This window comes from Podarcis muralis, chromosome 1 (genome assembly GCF_964188315.1).
Source record: "Podarcis muralis chromosome 1, rPodMur119.hap1.1, whole genome shotgun sequence".
Lineage (NCBI taxonomy): Eukaryota > Metazoa > Chordata > Lepidosauria > Squamata > Lacertidae > Podarcis > Podarcis muralis.
In genome coordinates this window covers 8,684,952-8,707,486 of record NC_135655.1, presented here as the reverse complement: position 1 = coordinate 8,707,486, position 22,535 = coordinate 8,684,952, and the positions used below count along the sequence as shown (strand labels likewise).

At 46.0% G+C, this 22,535-nt stretch overlaps 1 protein-coding gene and 1 long non-coding RNA gene across 5 annotated transcripts in view; both read left to right on the top strand.

Annotated features, from left to right (window-relative positions):
• LOC144325941 (uncharacterized) overlaps nt 1–22,535 on the top strand; it is a 151,706-nt gene that overhangs the window by 97,788 nt on the left and 31,383 nt on the right. The window lies entirely within an intron of this gene.
• The window catches only part of RTN1 (reticulon 1), a 126,440-nt gene that overhangs the window by 75,615 nt on the left and 28,290 nt on the right, over nt 1–22,535 (top strand). Inside the window, exon 1 of one of the 4 annotated variants that reach the window (XM_028737034.2) lies at nt 19,285–19,517. The exons of the other annotated variants lie outside the window; for them this stretch is intronic. Within the exon in view, the coding sequence (XP_028592867.1) occupies nt 19,457–19,517 (61 nt within the window). The 5' untranslated portion in view covers nt 19,285–19,456. Of the gene's footprint in view, nt 1–19,284; nt 19,518–22,535 lie in introns of those variants that run through there. 4 annotated transcript variants of the gene reach the window in all.

The window sequence follows — 22,535 nt, the reverse complement described above, 5'->3', positions numbered from 1 at the left end:
GTTTCTTATATTTGTATCTTTTCCTTATTCTGTCCAAGGCAGCAGACTTGTTTTCCTAGGTCAGGTATGGCCATATTTGGCCCTCCAGCTGTTTTGGGACTACAACTCCCATCATCCCTAGCTAACAGGACCAGTGGTTAGGGATGATGGGAATTGTAATCCCAAAACAGCTGGAGAGCCAAGTTTGACCATGCCTGTCCTAGGTGGTCACCCACTCAGGTAGTGACCAGACCCAAACCTGGAAGTTCTGTTGATGGGGACATGAGATGAGACCTTCTCTGTGCCTGCACCTAATTCACAGAGGCCAGCATGGCCTTATGAGGAAGTCCACCAATCCCCCATCCCTTGTTTAGGAGAGTTTCTTACTGACAGATGTACATCATAATTTTCACCCCACTTTTTTGCTAGTATGTCAATAAATTAACAAGTATTTTGGGTCGCCGACCAAGTTTGCTTACTATCTCGTGGTAGGTTTGGCCTAGGATATAAAAGTTGCACGACAGAGACAGCAAAGAGGCGAAACATATTGTGCGATATATTGTGTGTGTAGAGAGAGGGAGAGAGCAGTGCATTTCATACCCTGGTGAGCTGATCAATAAGTTTGCTGGTTGAGCTGACACAATAGAAATAAGACCAGCTAGTGAACTGGAAATGAATTTGAATGTGCTCCATCTCTTGGTTAAGCTACTAAAACATGGAGATGGCTGTCTTCCGTTTACCTCTCAGCAAGGGTTAGGGGGAGAAACCGAATTCAGATTTCATTTAAAGGTGGCCCTACTTAATTTGCACTTTATGAAACAACACACCAACCAAAAGACAGCCAATTGACATGTCTTTGAATATTGCAGTGAAGTTTCCATCCAAGTAACAGGTATGAAACTGGGCATTCTGGGCTGAAGTGTCCATTAAAAACTGCATATATTCGAGTAAATAACATGTAAAATTCATTGCTTTGGGAGAAATTGCTTTGCAAAAATGTGTATATTAGGCAGAAATGCATGTGAATGTGTATATTAGCAAAAAATTATACTGAAACACTAGTGAATTTTCATGATAATTTTTTAAATTGCAAACTGATGTAGAAGTGCAGAGAGCTGAACATACGACTGGAAAAGTGGAAAACCGAGAGAAACACAGATGGACAGATTTGCCACTCAGCTCTTCCCTTTACTTTGAACCTCTTCCCTTAAAACACCCTCTCTGGACACACTTTGGTCGACTTTGTCAATGTCATTCTTAAAATGTGGCCTTCAGAGCTGGACACACTACTGTCGCTGTGGCCTCTGGTCGGTGCTGCACGGAGCTGTTGTTTTTCTTGTGGCCTGGACACTTTGCTTCAGTTTATGCGTCCTAAGAGTCCATTAGCTTTTTAAGCGGTGCTCTTGGTTTTGAGAGAGCATGGAGGAAAGGTCAGCCCAAAGACAAGCCAGAAACCCTGGGAGACACATCATATTGAGACCTCGCTCAAAACCTCCACTTATCTCCACAAACTTGCCTCTAATTGGATTGTTTTGAGGAGTGACTGGGAGAAATTCATATAGGCTGCCAGAGTCCTTGTAAAAAGAAAGGAAGGAAGGAAATCAATACGAATGCAGTAATCCTGGTAGCCAATTACTTTAGGTGGTTTGAAAGCAACCCAGCCTCCCTTTTTTCCTAATTAACAGGATACCTGGCCAAACAGGCTCAGTATTATTTACTTTGTATATCCACCTCTAAATGCTTGCTTATAGTATGTGTGCTTTTCAGTTTACAATTTTCAGTTTATGCTTTTAGCTTATTCCAAATAGCTTCAGAAACATCATGTAGCCATTTGATTCTGCCACACCCATTCCACACCTTTGCTGATTGAGTGAAAGGGGCTTTTTGCACTTGCAGGTAAGTAAAGACCTCTCGTGTTCAGTGAACATTTGGAAAAAATATATTTTGGGAGGGGGTCAGGGGGTTGCTTTTTATCCCTGTGTCTTCATTTCAAGGTCCAAACAGAACATTCACCTGTCCAACTGTACACACATAGCTTCTGCACTGTCAATCGGAGAGCAACCTTTTTCAGCGTTTAGACAAATTCATGGGCGATAAGACTGTCAAAGACCACTAGCTTAAGTAGCTTAAGTACTGGAAGTCCAGCTCTTAGCATCCGGCTGCCTTGAGAGACAATGGAGTGTGCCTCTGGGGAAAAGTCTGCATTAACTAAGTGATCTCCCTGGGGCAAAAGCCTGTGCAGCGTGCATGGAGGTTCTGGGCTGCCCAGATGACTGCCCTCTTGGCCTCGCTGATGTGGTCCAAAGGAAAGCAGAGCAATACTCTTGGCCCTAGCTTGGCTGCAGGAATTGCCGGAAGGAAGCGTACAAGGCACCATCCGACCATCTTAGGGACTCCGCTCCAGATTTGTGTAGGGTTTACTCAGCCTTTTCTTCTCCTGAAGATATCCTGTAAGGCAGCGTATGTTTAGGATCAAGTTTTCCTTCCTTCCTTCTAGATGGGTTACCTTCCCAGGTGGACGAGCCCCACCTGCCCCTCACTTCCCTCTGCAGCCTTTCTCAACCTGTGGGTCCCCAGATGTTGTTGGACTACGACTCCCATCATTCCTAGCTAGCAAGGCCAGAGCTCAGGGATGATGGGAGTTGTAGTCCAACAACATCAGGGGACCCACAGGTTGAGAACCGCTGCTCTACAGCATGTGCAGAAACCGCCTTTTTGACCATTGGACCTACTCTTGGTCTCGTCCGCTCAATCCACCGGAGCCTGTCTTCACATGCAGGGGAAATCCCTAATTCACTGAGGCTTTGAGACCCATCAGCTACCCTCACCTGGTTTAGCTGGCCAGTCGAAGCTGTTTCCTGGGGTGTGGCTGCTCTCACATGCTGACAGCTTCTAGCAGCCACAGGTGAGAGGTGAGTGCAGGTTGGAGACCAAAGGTGGACAAATTACCCCAGAAGGAGCACCATGTGTCCCCCACCAGAGGTACTACCCCTCCCCTGACACCCTACCAAATTCTGGCTTCCACTCCTTAGCATTACAGTTTCATTTGTCACCCACTGCAGTTCTCTGACTCATGTTAGGCCCTTGCATCTACACATTGTGATGACTTAGAGAACTCCATATGGTAGCCTTCCAAACGATTCAGGTCATCACACCAAAATAACCCAGTTACTTAACTGAAACTTCAGTGTTATTAATCATCTGAAACGTACTCTGTAGCATGGTATCCTCCGCCCCCCCCACCCAAAAAATACGTGCATAGATGCCTTTAGACATGTAATTCCAATTTGTCCCTGAATCTTTTTTTTTATGCCCTAGTCTGCATTCCGTTTCACACATCCTTTTAAACGCCGGTTCTGCCGCTTAATCTCATTTCAAAACTTCTCTTCGCTGAATTCCGTGAGCTGCTTATCAGACCATAAGCCTAATCTATCATTTGTAATTAATTCCCCCCCCCCTCCTATGCTTCCTTCTGCAACTTGGGCCATTAGATAATGGCTTCATCTCCAAGGTCATTTCATCATTGCAAAGAAAAACAGACGTGACCCTCTAATATTAGGAACCCCCACTTCCTTTTCTTCTCACTGTTCTTCTCTCTTTGCCACACAGCTACTGTTGAGCTGCTTTGATTTTCTTTCTTTCCCCAACCTGGTGCCGCCCTGATGTTCCTGGTCTACAATTCCCATAATCCCTGACCATTGGCCATGCTGACTAGAACTGATGGTAATTGTAGTCCAAAGCATCTGAAACGCACCAGCTTGGGAAGGCTGCTCTGAACCATTGCCTTCCCCCACTGCATATCTTGCCAATGGCTGTGGGTTGCAGTAATGGTCAAAATTGTCCCTTTGTAGGGAACTAGCCCTTTGGAAAATACTCTGCCTGGATCATGGCATGAAATCATTCTAAGGTGGACTTCCAGAACAACCTATTTATTGAGCATTCAGCCTGGTCAGTTTGCAAGGAAATTTAACAACGTGAATGAGCATTCGTCGTGGTTTGTTTACGGGGAGGTTAGATGATGTTGTGTCAAAACAAGCATTACCCAGTGCTTTCCAGTGCAGTTCCCCATAAGTGCCCTTGTTGCAAAAATTCTGATCTTTTGAGGAAGCTCAAAACCTCCCAGTTGGCTATAATTGTTCCGCCTGAATTTGCCAGTATGTAATTGAATCGCATCCCCTAAAATTTCAGCAGTGTGGAAGTGTGCTAAAAGGCCCAAATCGTGATGTTGTATTTGTGTAGAACATCCTTCCCCAGTGACCATGTCAGGGACTGGTTGGATGCTGGGAATGGTGGGAGAAACCACTTGGGGGATCCCAAAGGGAAGAAGGCTCAGAGCCAGGGGAGTGGTGGTGGGATGATGATGAGTGGTCAGAGGGAAAAGAGGATATCTGTGACATCTGTACACAACAGCTAAATCAAAAGGGTGTGTGTGTGTGTGTGTGTGTGTGTGTGTGTGTGTGTGTAACTCTTTGCTGACAACACTGGACGTGTGCTTGATGGGAACTTGAGACGGGAACCTGCAGCTTTCCAGATGTTGCTGGACTACAACTCCCATCATCCCTGGTTCCCCACCCCTGCTCTATTCAGTAAGGAGATAGAGTCTGTGAAACTGCTGTGGACCTCCCCACCACTCGAGCAAAGAAGGAGCGATGAACAGTACAGTCATAGCTCTTGTTACGTTTGGTTCAGGTTACGTCTTTTCAGGTTGCGTCCCGCGGCGACACGGAAGTACCGGAAAGGGTTACTTCTGGGTTTCGCCGCTCGCTCATGCGCAGAAGCGGCGAATCGCGACCTGCAGACATGCAGACGCGGGTTGTGTTCTGCTCATGTTGCGAACGGGGCTCCGGAACGGATCCCGTTCGCAACCAGAGGTACCACTGTACAGGTTTCCATGGGGGGGATGTGTCTAGAGCTCCACTAGACCAGATTCCTTGTTCCCTGCAGATAGGAAGGCTCCCTGCCTGCTGTTAGCGCTCCTCTATTTACTTTAAGGAAGAGATGGCTTTGCTCGTAACCAAGGGAGGCTGAAGGAGGGGTGCCCACTCCAGCGAAGTAAACAGAGAGGCCCACTAGCACAAGATCTCTGAATCTAAGACATTTTGTTCCACTTGTGGCCTGGAATAAAAGAAAAGCTCCTTAAAAGAGGGGGGCGCCTTCCGAGTGGATGCGCATGACACCCATCTGAACTCTTGATTAATTTCTAGCCATGTTTCCATGGAAGCAGAAGAGGGAATTGACAAGTGATGGCTGCAGTTCTGAGCTTGTTTTGTGTGTGGCTGGCTGATGCGGCTTCTGATTATTCCAAGCAGAACTGTGTTTTAGCTTTAAAAGAAACGCACTGCTAAAATTCATCAATGTCATTCTACGTTTATTATTATTATTATTTCAGCTCAACCCAACCTGCCACATTTACAGGAGTGGCACTTTAGGAGTCCCATCTTGCCTGCTTTCAGGAAAAGGAGTTTTATTCTCTATTTGCTGGTTGCCTGGTCAAGGAGGCTGCAACACGGGAGATAGCAGAGGGCAAAAAGCCAGCGCTTTGAGAAAAATGGTGCAGAACAGCTGTCACAGCGTCTGATAAATTTCTGCCCCACCTAAAATTTATCTAAGAGCTGTTCAACAGTGGAACGGTCTCCCTCAGGAGGTGCCAGACTCTCCTTCCTTGGAGGTTTCTAAGTAGAGGTTGGATAGCCATCCGTCATGGATGCTTGAGCTCTGATTCTTGCATGGCAGAGGTTGGACTATAGGATGTCATGATCCAGCATCTAGAAGCAGAAATCAAGAACAGGAACAAATGTGTGCCCATCGCCCAGCAGAGGTGCCAGGTTCCCACAAGATTGGGGGAGGGGTGCGCGCACATGGCACGCATGGTGAGTGATGTCATGTGCATCATGAGTTGCACGCATGAGGCTGAGCGCTCTGGAGGAGCCGGCCACTGGACCTGCAGCATGCATTGCGTGTTGTACGTGTGACAACACGCTCGTGCAATACGCTCAGGAACAGCTGCATTTTAGTTGGGACATTAATCCAGGAGGTGCAGATCCTGTTTCCCCCCTTCCTCGATGTGGCAAAGAGCTGGGTGGGGGCAGGGGCAACATGGCAATGACTACACCGCTCTGTTCTGAAACTCAAGCAGTTGGCCCAGGATCTTGCTGAGAGAACTTGGGTGTCTTACTTTGGCTGCAGGAGTGCTGTCCGTGGTCCTGAACTCACACCATGGACTCTCTCCAAGGTGCTGGTGCAACCAGGAAGCTTGGCTCTCCCCTTGCTGGGGCCATCATCCTTCTCCTTGGTGCACAAACAAAACTAGGCTGGTAACCCTACTTGTGTAGACTTCATCATGTCAAGAATGGGTGTGTTAATCTCCCTTTGCACCCCTAATTCTATTTTACCTGTGGAAGAGTTATTGCCATTGCATCCTATTAGGCATCTAGTTTTTTTAAATATCAAAAGTGTTTCACGGAGAAAAATAGTATTGGGCTCGGGAAGTCAATAGCTGCCCAGAGTGCCTAGGGCAACCCAGTCAGATGGGCAGGGTACAAATAATAAAATTATTATTCTTAAAATTAGTATTGACTAGGTTTATGACAAAGGGGACGCCGGTGGCGCTGTGGGTTAAACCACAGAGCCTAGGACTTGCCGATAAGAAGGTTGGCGGTTCGAATCCCCGCAATGGGGTGAGCTCCCATTGCTCGGTCCCAGCTCCTGCCAACCTAGCAGTTCGAAAGCACGTCAAAGTACAAGTAGATAAATAGGTACCGCTCTGGCAGGAAGGTAAACAGCATTTCCATGCGCTGCTCTGGTTCACCAGAAGAGGCTTAGTCATGTTGGCCACATGACCCAGAAGCTGGCTTCCTCAACCAGTTAAGCGAGATGAGCGCCGCAACCCCAGAGTCGGTCACGACTGGACCTAATGGTCAGGGGTCCCTTTACCTTTACCTAGGTTTATGACAAGGACGTCTTCCTTACTTTACTGTATTATTATTATTATTATTATTATTATTATTATTATTATTATTATTATTATTTCATTATCCTGCAAGCAATAAATGTCGAGAAAAATGTCTCCAACATTAAGTAGCTCTCAATGTGCCCCCCAGTTGACTTTTTCCAATGCATTAGGCCTGCTGTTCCCAAGAGATTGGCCTTGCAGAGCTCAATGACTCTATGCAGGATCTTTGGCAAAGTGGCTCTTTGAGGGATTTACAAGAAGAAGTAGATTGATGGATCCCTTTAGAATGCTGAATAAATCAAGTGCTGCTCCAGATAATCCCATCCACCCAGCAGCGACCGGCCCATCCTGATCTTAACAAAATTGCCCCTAGATACTAATTGCTGAGCTGTTTGCTCCGGGTGAGCATTCCTAAAAGAATGGTTAATTACCACAATCCAGATTCAGTGGCAGAGATTAAAAACACACACAGCTCCAGATCCTACACTGGGCTGATTATAAGGCAGTGGACAGAGTTTTCAGATGCGGACCTAAGAAAGCCTGTCCCTTTGAGTGGTGCACTTAATGGATGGCCTTGGGCGGTGGCTCTGCTGTTGTTTACCCTCAACAAATGACCTTCTCCACATGGTGACTGCGATGGGGGGGAAAACAACAACCAAGGGAAGGCTTTGCAAATGATTTTGTGCATGTAAATTATTCAGCGCCGCTCACACACTTACAGGGTCAAAGTCATAAACCATTTGCTAAGTGCTGGACTGCTTTTACATTACAGACCAGCCTTGTAAATAAGACCATGAAAGTCAGTAGCCTGCCCCCCCCAAAAAACGCTTCTTTTTTTACTATCGTGCTAAAAGGCAAGTAAGTAAGTATCTGGTATGCAGGCTGAGACCCTATCTGCCCGTGGACTGTCTCGCCAGAGTGGTGCATGCTCTAGTTATCTCTCGCTTGGATTGTACTCTATGTGGGGCTTGCAATGCACTCTTTGTGGGGCTACCTTTGAAGGTGACCCAAAAAATACAACTAATCCAGAATGTGGCAGCTAGACTGGTGACTGGGAGTGGCCACCGAGGCCACATAACACCGGTCTTGAAAGATCTACATTGGCTCCCAGTACCTTTCCAAGCACAATTCAAAGTGTTGCTGCTGACCTTTAAAGCCCTAAACGGCCTCGGTCTAGTATACCTGAAGGAGCGTCTCCACCCCTATCATTCTGCCCGGACACTTGAGGTCCAGCTCCGAGGGCCTTCTGGCGGTTCCCTCCCTGCGAGAAGCGAGGTTACAGGGAACCAAACCAGGCAGAGCGCCTTCTCGATAGTGGCACCAGCCCTGTGGAACGCCCTCCCACCAGATATCAAAGAGAAGAAGAACTACCAGGCTTTTAGAAGACATCTAAAGGCAGCCCTGTTTAGGGAAGCTTTTAATGTTTAACAGACTATTTATTTTAATATTTTGTTGGAAGCCGCCCAGAGTGGCTGGGGAAACCCAGCCAGATGGGCGGGGTATAAATAATAAATTATTATGTGTTTTTAGACTGGGTGTGGAGGAGAGGCAGCTTGCTCTTGCATGGTCAGCATGGAAGCCCAGGCTACTAGCTTCTTCCTCTTCCAGAGGAGGCATGGGATGAAGCTAATAAGGTACTTTGCTAGAAGCCTTCAAGCTCCTTCAGACTTGCCATTTCCTTGGTTTCCATGGTGCTGGTGATGGCATGCCAATTTCTTCCAAGGTCCAAGGTTTCTGGGTAATTGGTATGGGAAGCCTCTGGAGCAGTGATGTAAAAATCTGGGCCTGAAGACTCCTCAGGGTTGATGGCAGTGATGGAGTCTCCTTGGAGGAGGAGGGAATCCTGACCCAGATGGACCAGTGGTCTCACCCAGCAGCTTCCTATGTCCCTATGGTTGCCCTTTCCTACACTTTCCCCAACTCTACGATACCCTTTTTGAGGTGCAGCAACTGGAACCGTGCAAAGTGTCCAGTGTGTGGTCGCACCATAGGTTTGTCAAAAGACATTACAGTCGTACCTCATGTTATGTTTGCTTCATGATACGTTTTTTCAGGTTATGTCCCGCGGTGACCCAGAAGTACCAGAAAGGGTTTCACCGCTCACGCATGCGCAGATGCGCAAAATGACGTCATGTGCACGTGCAGAAGCGGCAAATCGCAACCCGCGCATGCGCAGACACGCTGCTGCGGGTTGCATTCTATTCATGTTGTGAACGGGCCTCCGGAACGGATCCTGTTCGCAACCAGAGGTACCACTGTACCATTGTAGCAGATTCATTTTCCAATCTCTTTCATGATTATTCCTAACATGAAATCTGCCCTTTTCATTGTTACCATACATTAAGTGGACATTTTAAGTGATCTATCCAGCACAATCCCAAGATCTCTTTCCTGGTCAGTCACTGCCAGTTCAAAACTCAAATGTGAAGTTAGAAAAATATCCCCCCCCCCCCATTGACGTTTTATTTACATGGATTTCCCATTTTAGTGCCCCTTCACCCAGAGCTCTTTGCAATCCTGCCTACATAATTTTTGCTCTGCAACATCAGAAAGCCAGACATCCACACAGAAGGCCCTATTCCTCTTTCTATGATTTGTTTTAAACTGTTTTTAATAGTTAGTTTTAAGTTAATGTCACCTGCCCTGAGTACTGATGATGAAGGGCGGATAAGAAGTAGAATACATAATATTAATATTAATATTAATAATCCGACCCACTCCATTCCCAAATGCGCTCCCAAACCAGGTGACCTATTTACTGAGCATCCATCCTGATGGGAATAGGCAAGATTCAGAGACACAGCATCTGATCAGCAGAGGAATCTACTACTCACAAGCCGATGAGTAATCAAATGATGAGCTATCAAGTCACGTTCATAGGAATGGATGCATCTTCGAATTTTGGTTCCCTCAGTTTCTCATCTTTCCAATCTCAAATTTGCAAATGTGTGCTACTGGCCTAGAGAACCGTACTGCAGATTTTGCAGCCTGGTTGTGCTTTGGTTCATGTATTGTTTGAGAAAGTGTGAATCAGGTAGATTTGCTTGTAAATGTGAACTGAGTTAAATTTACCCCCTAACCTTGGCTACAGCTCATGAGCTGATGAATAATCAAATAATGAGCTATCAGGTACTATACGTCAGGTACTATACACCAGACGTTTGTCAGCAGCAAATAAATTGGATGTTTTGGGAGTCAGTTCTGCGCTGTCTCATGACAGGTCTTAAGATGCAGCAGCAAAAAAAGTAATGCAGCAGCAAAAAAAGCTAACGCTATTCTAGGTTGCATCAGCAGAAGTATAGTGTCCAGATCAAGGGAAGTAATAGCACCACACTATTCTGCCTTAGTCAGACCACACTTGGAATACTATTTCTGTGCACCACAATTTAAGAAGGATGTTGACAAGCTGGAACGTGTGCAGAGGAGGGCAACCAAGATGATCAAGGGTCTGGAAACTAGGCATTATGAGGAGTGCTGGAAGGAGCTGGGTATGTTTAGCCTGGAAAGGAGGAGACTGAGAGGAGATATGATAGCCATTTTCAAAGGCTGTCACATGTGCCTTTCTGGCCACAGAAGGGAGGAGCAGAGAGGGCAAGAGAACGAGTGGAGAGCCAAATCAGGAGGACCAATGGCTTGGAGCATCGAAAGGTATCAGGCTATCTCCAGGTGAAGACCTTGTGCATGCGTGAATACTGTATTTTTTGCTCTATAAGACTCACTTTTTCCCTCCTAAAAAGTAAGGGGAAATGTGTGTGCGTCTTATGGAGCGAATGCAGGCTGCACAGCTATCCCAGAAGCCAGAACAGCAAGAGGGATCGCTGCTTTCACTGCGCAGCGATCCCTCTTGCTGTTCTGGCTTCTGAGATTCAGAATATTTTTTTTTTCTTGTTTTCCTCCTTCAAAAACTAGGTGCGTCTTGTGGTCTGGTTCGTCTTATAGAGCGAAAAATACGGTAAGTTCCCTGTGTGAGCAGAGGCTTGTAGTCTACACCAGCACTGATGAACCACTGACCTGCGGGCTTATTTACTTATTTGTTAGTTCATAAAATTTGACTGTAGAAAAACCATCAAAGCGGATTACAAATTAATTAGGCCCACCAGCTCCCGTTGTTTGGCCTGCAAAGCCATTTTGGTCAAGCCCTCCGGCCCTTCGCCTGTCAGGTGTGGGGCAGGTAAAGATGTGACTGCGCCCAAAGGGAGGGGGTTGTATCACCCTGTGTGCACATAGTTTTGCAAGTACCAATAGCCGTACTCTTTCTATATTTTCCCTGAAGCAGCTGCTTGAAGTTGAACTGTCAGATAGCTCAGGATTGGCTCTGAAAAGACTCTCAGTTATTCAGCCTAGCTGACTCAGGAGGATGCACAAATGTGAACAGATGCACACGCGATAGTCTGTATCAGCACAGCACATCTTTCTTTGTTCTTTTAAAAACTTCTATAAATGCATGTGCAGGGCAAAGAGGTTTGCCAAAGATAACGCGCTTGGATTAAATGCCTGCAGTCTGGACTTTTGGTCCCATTTCATTCTGGGTGTCAGTCTTGGGAGTGGGAGAGGAGAAGCAGACCAGGAGAGGCACAACAGCAGCAAGGAAACTCTAAATTAATCAGCAGTTTGGGAAAATCTGCTCATTGTTCCTGTGCCAAAGTAGGACTTGATTATTGTAATTGCGCACACTGTGTGCATGTATTTCAAATCTGGTCCTGGTTTTGGAAGCCAAGCTTTGGGAAACCTGGTCTTCAGAATTCATTCATCACTAGCCAATTATCATCCGCCACGTTTTACGCTTCGGCGTTTTCCCCTTGACAAGGCAAGATCATAAAATCGCCTTAGAACTAATATGGTTGTGTTTCTATAGCTTATTCCTTATAGCCCGTATTTTATTGATTTGTTATTTACAGCCTTAAGACTTTGCCCTTGGGCCAAAAAGTCTCTCAGAGAGGCTTACAAAAATCAGTACTAAGGTGGTCCATGACCTCAGGCTGATAATCTAAAAAGACATGACACAGAAGGAAAAGGGAATGGGAGGGAGGAGGAAAAAGCAAGCTCAAGAAAATGTTCCCAAAACCAGATGTTGTTGGTGGTAGCTCTGGCTGTCCTGTTTTAAAACTTCCTTGCATGCTGGGCAAAACAACTTAATTTCACATATGCACTTACAGGGTCTGAGCTGGTGGTGACTGACCAGAGAATGAGTCCTTGGGGTCATAAGAGATAGCTCCACGAAAACATTGACTGGGTGTGCAGCAGCTGCAAAAAAGAGCAAATTCCATGCTGTGGATCAAGAGGGAAGGGATTGAAAATAAAACTTGTTGAGAAAACAACACCGTTATACAAATCTGTGGTGACTATGGAACTCACTGCCACAGTGGACGGCTTCAAACGAGGATCAGGCAAATGCGTGGCAGAGAGGGCCATCAATGGCTGCTCATGGCTATGCTCTACCTCCGCAGCCAGAGGCAGCAAGGGCCCTAAGGAAGTCAGATTATCCTCCACCAGGGCCAGGGCCTTTTCAGTGATGGCTCCGACCTGGTGGAATGCTCTGTCCCATGAGACCAGGGCCCTGCAGGATTTAACTTCCTTCCGCAGGGCCTGTAAGACAGAACTTATTCTGCCTGGCTTTCAATTTGAACTTAGCCTGATCTTTTATTCCCCTTCCTTCCCTCCCCCTCCCCTTTTTATGAAGATCACCTGCTCTGGGATCCCACAGCTAATTCTCCCCTGGCCTCCTCGCTGGCCCAAATAGGACTAATTTAGCCAGCTAGCCCTGGTGATCATCTAATGTTTATTGGATGGATTTCCCCCCTAAATTGGTTTTTGAATTCTGAATTTATTGTTATTCAAGTTTTATACTGTATTTTATGCTGTCTTTTGTTGCATCAATTAAGTGTTTTAAATTTGTTGTTAGCTGCCCTGAGCCTGGTTTTCTTAACCGAGAAGGGCGGGGTATAAATAAAAAAATATTATTATTATTATTCTGAATACCAGTTGCTGGAAATCACAGCAGGGGAGAGGGCTCTTGTGCTTCAGCCTGGTTTGTGGGTTTCCCACAAGCAGCCGGTCAGCCCCTGTGAGAACAGGATGCTGGACTAGATAGGCCTGATCCAACAGGGCTCATCTTACTTTATCTTACTCTACAATGATGATCCAACAGGGCTCATCTTACTCTATCTTACTCTACAATGATGATCCAACAGGGCTCATCTTACTCTATCTTACTCTACAATGATGATCCAACAGGGCTCATCTTACTCTATCTTACTCTACAATGATGATCCAACAGGGCTCATCTTACTCTACAGTGTAGAGCTGGAAGAGAAAGCCCTTCAGGGTTTAGTCATCGGTGGCGGGAAGCTCTCTCAGTGTTCCCTGTTGCATTGATAGGAGTATTTCCAAATACACAAGGGTGTCCTGATTTTAATCCGTTAAATGTGTTGGGGGGGGGGCTGTAGCACTTTGGGTGGAGCCCAGAACAAACTGACAACCAGAGCTGCTTTTTATGTCTAGCAGCGCTAAGTATAGGACAGATACTTGTGGCCCCCCAGGGCCTTTACTCGGTGGTAAGAGCACACGACTTGCATGCGAAAGGTCCCCGTTTCAACGCTCAGCCTCTCCAGGTGGATCTAGGAGAGATGCCCTTTTTTCTGTGGTCCTAGAGATCCACTGGGATGCGGGTGGCGCTGTGGGTTAAACCAAAGAGCCTAGGACTTGCTGATCAGAAGGTCAGCGGTTCGAATCCCTGTGTGAGCTCCCGTTGCTCGGTCCCTGCTCCTGCCAACCTAGCAGTTCGAAAGCACGTCAAAGTGCAAGTAGATAAATAGGTACCTGGCGGGAAGCTATACGGCGTTTCCGTGCGCTGCTCTGGTTCGCCAGAAGCGGCTTAGTCATGCTGGCCACATGACCCGGAAGCTGTATGCCGGCTCCCTCTGCCAATAAAGCGAGATGAGCGCCGCAACCCCAGAGTCGGTCACGACTGAACCTAACGGTCAGAGGTCCCTTTACCTTTTTAGAGAGCCACTGCCAGGCAGAGTAGACCGCATTGAGCTAGTTGGACCAATGAATTCTACCACATATCCAGGCAAATCACACTGATGTTGGTGCCCATAGGGAGCTTTGAGTCACCAGTAAAGCAGCAAGCGAATGTGGGTTGCAGCAACATGGGGAGACGTATCTGTTAGAATTCCTGCTCCGTGATTGCAGTCATGGGATTTTTATCTATCACATGACGGTATATGTTTTGACTCCACAGAGTGGGAAGTGATGGAGACAGGATGTTTGTGTTCCTGTGTTCCGTGAAGTGAGACTATTGTCCTTTGTTCTTTTTCTCTTTGCTGTCTGATGCGAGAGAGAGGGGGAGCCATGTTGCAGTGGTCCGTGTGTGTTTATATGTAAATAAAGTAGATTAGGCAAAATGCTGAGTTGCTGAGGTCTGTTACGCAAACTGCGCAAACTCTGCGGATCCCTAAGTGTGCCAGTGTCGGTTGGCATCGGTCACTGTGATGTTCGGGCTGAAGAAAGCTTTTGAAGCTTCTGAACGAAAGACCAGGAGGGAGAGAACATGCTAGTCAGGCATGTGTCTCTGCCAGGGTCCTACTCGAGTGTAGGCCGAGCTCCTGACAGTATCCACTGTGGGGGGAAATTCACATTTTAAAAAATGCAGTTATTTCTTAGCAAATAACCATTTTCACTAGACAACGACAGTCTCTTTTGAGATTTTAACCAAGGGAGCCACACCCTTTTGCTCAAACTCTTTGCAAGCAAGTCTTCTAAGGCCACAGTGCGAAAATGCAGCCTCCATACCGGGTTGGCAGGCCAGGTTGGCTTTGAAATCTGGATACAAATCATCTTGGTTCACCGAGGACCAGTTCTGTACCTTAGTTCAATTCCATGCCACCATCTGCATGCCGTAGGAGCAGAAATGGGCATTAATATTCCTGCCCGAGAAAAAGCTGCTTTCTAAGGTGCTTCAAGACCTGAAATGTTTTTTTGCCTGAACCGGACAGGACGCATTTCCTGCATTTCAGGGGGTTAGACTAGATGGCCCTTGGGGTTCCTTCCAACTCTACAATTCTGTGATTCTATATTTGAGAATACAATGGATGCTCGGGTTGCGAACATGAACGTGATGCACATTCGCAACCCGCAGCATTCACAACCCATGTCTGCGCATGCGCGGGTTGCAATTCGGTGCTTCTGCACATGCACGATTTAGTGCTTCTGCGCATGCTCAACTGCGAAAACCCGGAAGTAACCCGTTCCGGGTTTCGGCGGTCCGTAACCTGAAAAAACGCAACCTGAAGCGGCTGTAACCCAAGTTATGACTGTACTGGATCTCACAGCAAGCAGGGGGCGGGAACCTAGGGTCACGTGCCACCCCTGGTGTGCCACAAAGTAGAATCTCAGGGCATGTTGGGAGGGTGCCACTAGAGAGGCACTGGCGGGGCCCAGAAATCACCTGACCCCAGGGCCCCTCAAACTTGACACAGGGCTTAGTATGAGGCCCTGTGTCTTGGTGAGGTGGGCTTTTCAAACACTGCAACGGCCCTATTTATCTTAGTGTCTGTTTAAAGTAGTTTTTATGCATTCCGTTGCACTTCTTCATTATTTTTTTTGCATGTCGCCGTTCTGCTTATTTCACATTGTGATTAATCTCAGAGTTGGGGAGGTGTGTTACCGATCCCAGATGAGTGAAGGAATTAATGAGTTGGTTTCTTCTGATTTTGCTGCTGTTGCTGTTTTGCTCCACTTGGGGCTCTTCCAGACGACCTGCTTATTGAGCATTTGCTTGCACAAAGCTTATCTGGAGGGTCCTTCCATGCGTCCATTTTATTGTGCATCCATGGTGATTTGTTCTCATGATGATAGTGGGGCAGTTAGACACAATCCTGCTTTCAATTGCCTGTAAAAGTTTCAGGGTAGACCATGGGTAGGCAAACTAAGGCCTGGGGGCTGGATCCGGCCCAGTCGCCTTCTAAATCCGGCCCGTGGACAGTCCGGGAATTGCCATATTTTTACATGAGTAGAATGTGTGCTTTTATTTAAAGCACACCTCTGGGTTATTTGTGGGACATAGGAATTCGTTCATTTTTTCCCCTTCAGAATATAGTCCGGCCCCCCCACAAGGTCTGAGGGACAGGGGACTGGCTCCCTGCTGAAAAAGTTTGCTGTCCCCTGGGGTAGACATACTGCTTTGTTTCCAATCAGTCCCAGAGCTTCCTGCTGAAACCCTGTAAATTTTTACACCACAAATGTTCCAGGGTGTGTGTATGTTTTTCATCCCATATTTGTTGTACTATAGTACAAGGGTGCCCCCTCCAGATGGCAGCAATGCAGAAACATTGGGGAGGCATTGCCAAACAACTAATAAAGTGGGGTGATGTGTCCAGTATAAAATCTACCACTTGTGCTCTACGGTTGTGTCAATGGCAAGTTACAGAAAAATCATACCAAAAAGAACCCCATTGGGCTGGAAGGGCAAGAGTCTTCATCGAGCACTTTTTGTTTGTTTGCAGGGACAGGAAATGCCAATAAGCATTCATCCCGCATTCATACTAATTTGCTTGTGGGATGTTTGCAAATCTTCATCAGTCGCTTATTCTGCACTTCCCAGTGCGTTTTCCTCCAACTTTCCTAACCAGAACAAAAGCCTGTTTCTTTTTTAAAGTGGATTTGTTGCGCTAGGGGAAAATAGTGCTTTAATCTACACAAAGCTGAATCTATGCCATGTGCTTGAATCTTTCCTGCAAAGGAATGCCAGTCTGGAGGCACCCATACACTCAACTGGAAGCCTGGTCCCCTGTACACAGAGCGAAAAGCACGCAGCAATCACTCCCTACGTCACTGATAGCCTTTTTCTAATTTTGTTGTTGTTGTTATTTCCACCACACGCTGTCATTGTGCTTTGTGCCATACTGACAGGCCCCTGTTGTCAAGGAGATTACGGTTGGAGTGGGGAAAGAAGATTTTGGGCAAATGTCCTTACATCTACTCAGAGCTTCCTTAAAGTGGGGAATGAGGACTATGGCTATGATCCTAACCTCACCTGGGAGTAAGCCCAAGAACCTCAAGGTCCGCCTCTCTCCATATGAACCTACCCAGACCCTGAGATCATTCTTGGAAGCCCTTCAAGTGCCTCCTCCATGAGCGGTCCAGAGAGAGGCAACATGAGAACGGGCCTTTTCTGCAGTGGCTTCCTGTTTGTGGAATGCTCTCCCTAGGGAGGTTCAGCTGGCGCCTTCATTATACACCTTTAGGCGCCAGACAAAAATGTTTCTCTTCAACCAGGTCTTTTGGCTGATTGACATCCAATGCCCTTTTAAAATGTGTTGGGGGGTGGGGGAATTATTGAGCTGTTCTTGTTTTTATTTTAGTTATGTACAGTGGCACCTTGGAACTTGAACGGAATCCATTCCGGAAGTCCCTTTGACTTCGAAAACATTCAGAAACCAAGGCGTTGTTTTCAGTTGGCTGCAGGAAGCTCCTGCAGCCAATTGGAAGCTGCGTAAGCCGTGTTGGATGTCTGGTTTCCAAAAAAACGTTTCTGAGCACAAAGCAAAGTGTTGGTGCTGACCTTTAAAGCCCTAAACGGCCTCGGTCCAGTATATCTGAAGGAGCGTCTCCACCCCCATCGTCCAGCCCGGACACTGAGGTCCAGCTCCGAGGGCCTTCTGGCGGTTCCCTCACTGCGAGAACAGGGAACCAGGCAGAGGGCCTTCTCGGTGGTGGCGGCTGCCCTGTGGAACGCGTTCCCTCCAGATGTCAAGGAAATAAACAACTATCTGACTTTTAGAAGACATCTGATGGCAGCCCTGTTTAGGGAAGTTTTAATGTTTGATGTTTTCTCGTGTTTTTAATACAGCGGTATTACCTTGGTTTAAGAACAGCTTATGTTCCAATGATATCTCATTTCCCTAGTGAATATGCCTCTGGGGGAGCCTCTAGTTCAGAAGGGGAACCTTGCTCTTCTACCCAATCGCAGAAGGGGATGGAGAAAGCCAGATGTTACTTATGGGTACCCAGATTACTATCCTTGTATTAGGTGGCATGGGAGAAATCTCCATGTCAGAGACGGGCCTGTGAAGTGGTCCTGAAACCCAACAGTCCATCTAACCTCTGGAGCACACTACCGGTGCCTAACACAAGACAGATGTGAGCTGTGGCTGTGTGGGTGATTCTGGGTGATCCTGTCGATTTCTGTCAGTGTCTCACTTTTCCATTCTTAAGCTTGGCTTTCCACATTTCTGCATCAGGTTGTGATTTCATTCGGAAAGGTCCTGAAAAATTATTTAGCGCCATAGTGCAGACCTTTCCATATACGCACGTTTGTGTGCAGTTTTGCCTGCTGTACAGATTTTTTTGCAAGCTATTTCCCCTAACGGAATGTATTTTATACGCTCTTTTCTTTAATGTGTGCATTTTTGCACACATTACTTGGTGTTGCAAAATTCGGAATAGTGCAAATTTCGAACCACGACCCTGTGTTTTCGTTTGCATATTGATTCAAAAAGTGCGAATTGGCTACGATTGCATGGAAAACCAAACCTCCATTCATCTCTGTGCCTAGTTGTGTGAGGTCTGTTGGATGGTGGCAGTGGGTTGATTTTGCTGGTTTTACATACATATTCCCAGTATGGATTATGCTGGAAGGGTGCCAGTGAGCATGGCAAATGTAACCTAAGACTCTCTGCCATGCACAGTAAAACACAATTTGTGATTTAGTGCTGGATCTTGATCTTTGCTTCCTACCCTGCCGTCCAGTGGTGGTGTTGGCATATATGTCTGGGAAAGCAGGATTAGGAGAGACCAGATGGGCTGGAGAGGAGCGGCAGAACCGGCAGCCTTTGCCATACAAATCCCAAGAAAAACACTGGATTTCTTGAAATTATCAAGAAATTTCTGGAAGAGGCCGAGTGTCTGCTGGCTGTAAACACATAGCAAGCCACACCCTTATTCTCTCTCTCTCGCCCTCTCCCCCTCCCCACCATTTCTCCCTCTTCTCCCCCCTTTCCCCATCCACACCCAATTTGTTTTTGTTCCTTCGCTGTCAGGTTTGGTTAACCGTTCTGCCAGCTTAACATCATTAAGCGTCTCCTCTTACAAAAAAATAAAATAAAAACAAATCACCATCATTAGTATTACTTGCAAAGCAACTGCAGCATCTTTTTCTCCCCCCCCTTTTTTTTTTTTTACAAAAGAGACTGGTCCCCAGGGCAATCGCAGCATCCTTTTTGCTGATTTGCTGCAGTGGCGACTGCAGCGCTTACACTGTGCCCTCCCCCCATCTTCCTCTGTTCTGCTTAACAGCATCCCTCCGTAGCCAGTGCAAGGGCAGGGGGGGGAGAGAGAGAGAGAGAGAGAGAGAGAGAGAGAGAGAGAGAGAAGCAGCGGCAGCAGCAGCAGCAGCAGCGGCAGCCGTGCCGAAACCCACTCACCTCTTCCTGCCTTGGAATGCTTGAGTGGTAGGAAAAGCTAGCACCTGACTCTGAGCCGAAGGAAAGGTACCCAGCCATTCCCTTCCTCTCCCCAAGCAAGATGCAAGCCAGCGCCGATTCTACGAAGATGGAATGCCTCTGGAGCAATTGGAAAGGCCAGGGTATATTTTTACACAATTCTTCTGCTCCGGTTTTTTTCCTTCCTCTTTGCATGCCTGAAAAAGATTGCATGGGGGAGACTCGTCGCGGAGAGTATGCGTGTGTTTTGCATCCCATTATTATTATTACTACGGCTGCTTTACCACCAACATCTCCAGGGCCCTTGCATGCTTTTAATGTTTTCTACACATTTCCGTTTGGAATTAACTGCTGTCTTGAGAACAGAAACGAGAGAGGCATCCCAGGCTGGCGGTGGTCTTTTAGCAGGGTCTTTTATTCCCCACTCCCATGTGTTTCCATTATTATTATTTAAATGCAACATCAGCTTTCCTTCTCGCTGAGAAGCTTCGTCTTGCCTATTGCTGGGTTTTGAGTACGGCTGCCCTTAAATTAGCGCGATCGCTCAGCCAAGTGCTTGGGAGAGGCGATCAGGAACCTGGAAGGGGGGGGGGGATGTTTCTGTCTCCGGTTTCGACTGCTCTGTGGTGGCTGTGTTTTGGAAAGAGCTTAGTGCATCGGTTTTGTTTTGCTTTTGTCAAGGGACACACCCATTGTGTTAGCTCTGGTGAGACCATTGCAACTCAACTTGGTATTGAGAGCTCGTTGCTCAAGCCATCTTACTGCCTTTTCTTATCACCTAACTTTGGTTTTTCCCAGAGCCAAGGACTTGGGCTTTTCGAAATCTCAGTGTGCCACCGAAATAAACCATTACCTCTATTTTTTTATTTAAAGCCCATCATATTCCCAAAATAGTTCACGGTCGTGGTCATCTGTTGAGGAAAGGAAGGCAAGCGAATAAGGTGCTACCCTTCCGTGACAAGAGATTTATTTTGAACGCTGTCCCACTGGGTGTGGCAGTCTACCTTCTCCTTGCCTTAACACTGCTTTTCAGCCATTTTTATGCAGACTTTGTGGCTCTTTGCAACCTTCCTTTGTTGTGGCGGGAGAAACAACTCTGTTTCCCTGCACAGCGATCTGTTACGCATTTTAGCAACCTTTTGTTTTGTCACCTTTCTTCATTTTGAAATGCTCCTTCATTTTGCCAAAGCACATCTTCCCCATCAGTGTAGAAACAGCATTGTTTGTGTTCCCCTGGAGTGTGAGGTTTACATTCAAGCTGTGTCTAACTGAAAGGGCCTGTGTGTGTGTGTGTGTGTGTGTGTGTGTGTGTGTGTGTGTACGTGTGTCTATTCAGATGTAATTTCAGAACACCGCAAAAAAGAAAAAGAAAACCGACCGCCTTGTTAACTCAAATGTGATTTGACAGTCCTTTGTTGAATTGGGATGTTGTTGCTTTGACGAATGAGATATGAACAGGGTGTGTTGAAATTGAAATTCCTTAATGGAATCTGGCTCAAAGATTCCAAATTTTTCAAAACGATTCTTCTATATAGAATGTAAAATAGATGTTCCTACCATTTATCAGATGGTCTATAGTATCATCTGATCTTGTAAGAAGATTTGAAGGCTAAGATTTCAAAAAGACAGATGTGTTTGCAGGAATGAAAATACCCCGGTATTATTATTATTATTATTATTATTATTCTGATGAATTGTAAGATAGAATCTTCCATCCACTAACTTTTTGGGGGAAAGATGTGTTTGCTAAGTGAAGCTGTTGAATTAACCTTCACATGACACAATGCTGTGCATATCTGCTCAGAAGTAAGCCCTGTTGAAGTCAATGAGGTTTACTCCCACGTAAGTGTATAGGATTGCAGTCTTAAAGTCAAATTTGTGGGTTGTTTGTAGAAAACATGTCTCTCTTTTTTAAAAAAAAATCTACTGCCATAGATGTCATATGTTGTCATTTATTTCCACCTCATCTGTTTTGAAATCAATAGCAAATATTGCTTAAAATAGACTGGAACGCCACAGCCCATATTGCAATAGAAATCTACAGAGCTGGAACAAATCCTCAGTATTTGCTTATTGCAGGTAGGGCAAGTGTGATAAAATTATTTCTGAATAAGCCATGTAATCTGCAGGTGTAACACTCTAAAAGCCATATTAGTGAGTTGTTATATTGGAGGGGGGGATACAGATCACCATTGGGAGGAGGAAAAAAAGAAATTTTGATTTCCTAAGAAAGTCTGGACATTTTCCCTTGTTTTTGGTCATTTAATAGAAACGTGTGAAAATCATAAGAGGGAATTAGACACCAATATGGGGGTTAGACTGAAAAGGAAATAGAATGGTGCCTTGAGAGGTGGATGAATATATGGACTGAGCAAAAAATATTGTGGGTTTAAAAATGACCAGCAAACTAGGCTTCTCAATCATAACAGCATTTTCGTATGCAAAGGTTTCAGGCAAAAGCTGATCAACTAAACGAGCTTTAGAATGCACAGCCTTACCACAGCCTTACCACATGCTTTTTGTAAACATCATGTGGTGATTGAAATTGGCTGAAGAACACCATGGCAGAAATCTAGAGTGGGCTTCAAAATTGAGGGGGGGGGGTTAGAGGGCTGTTTCACCTATTCCCACAGAAACAAATCTGAGTTTCTTCTTCTGCCTACTATTCTTCTCCATTTCATTTCTATACTGATTTATATTTTTAAGAAAAATACATTAAAGCAGTGTACAACCTACATTAAAACATCAAATAAAGTGATCCAGAATAAAACATTCCTCAAGAAGCTCAGATATAAAGCAACTTAATTATCAGGAAACTAAAATATTGTCTTGAAGATTTCAAAACGTTACAAAGGAGGTCAACAACAGAATGCACATTTAACGCAGCAACAGCAATAGAGATGTTCTGTGCTTGTGATCATATTTTATTCTCTTGCTAATTATTCTGTTTTAAATGTGCATGTTATATTTGACCTTAGCAATGTTTTCTTTCAAAATGCTTAAGATAATTTTTTTCCTTTGTTAACTTTGCCGCCAATCCTGCCAATGGCGGCTGTGGAAGCTCAGGCTCAGTGACCTGAGTCTGCACTAGGAGGCAGCCAAGATGGTCTCTGGCCTCTTCAGCAGCCTTGGCTTTTGTAGCTGGAGTCAGTCCGGACCCC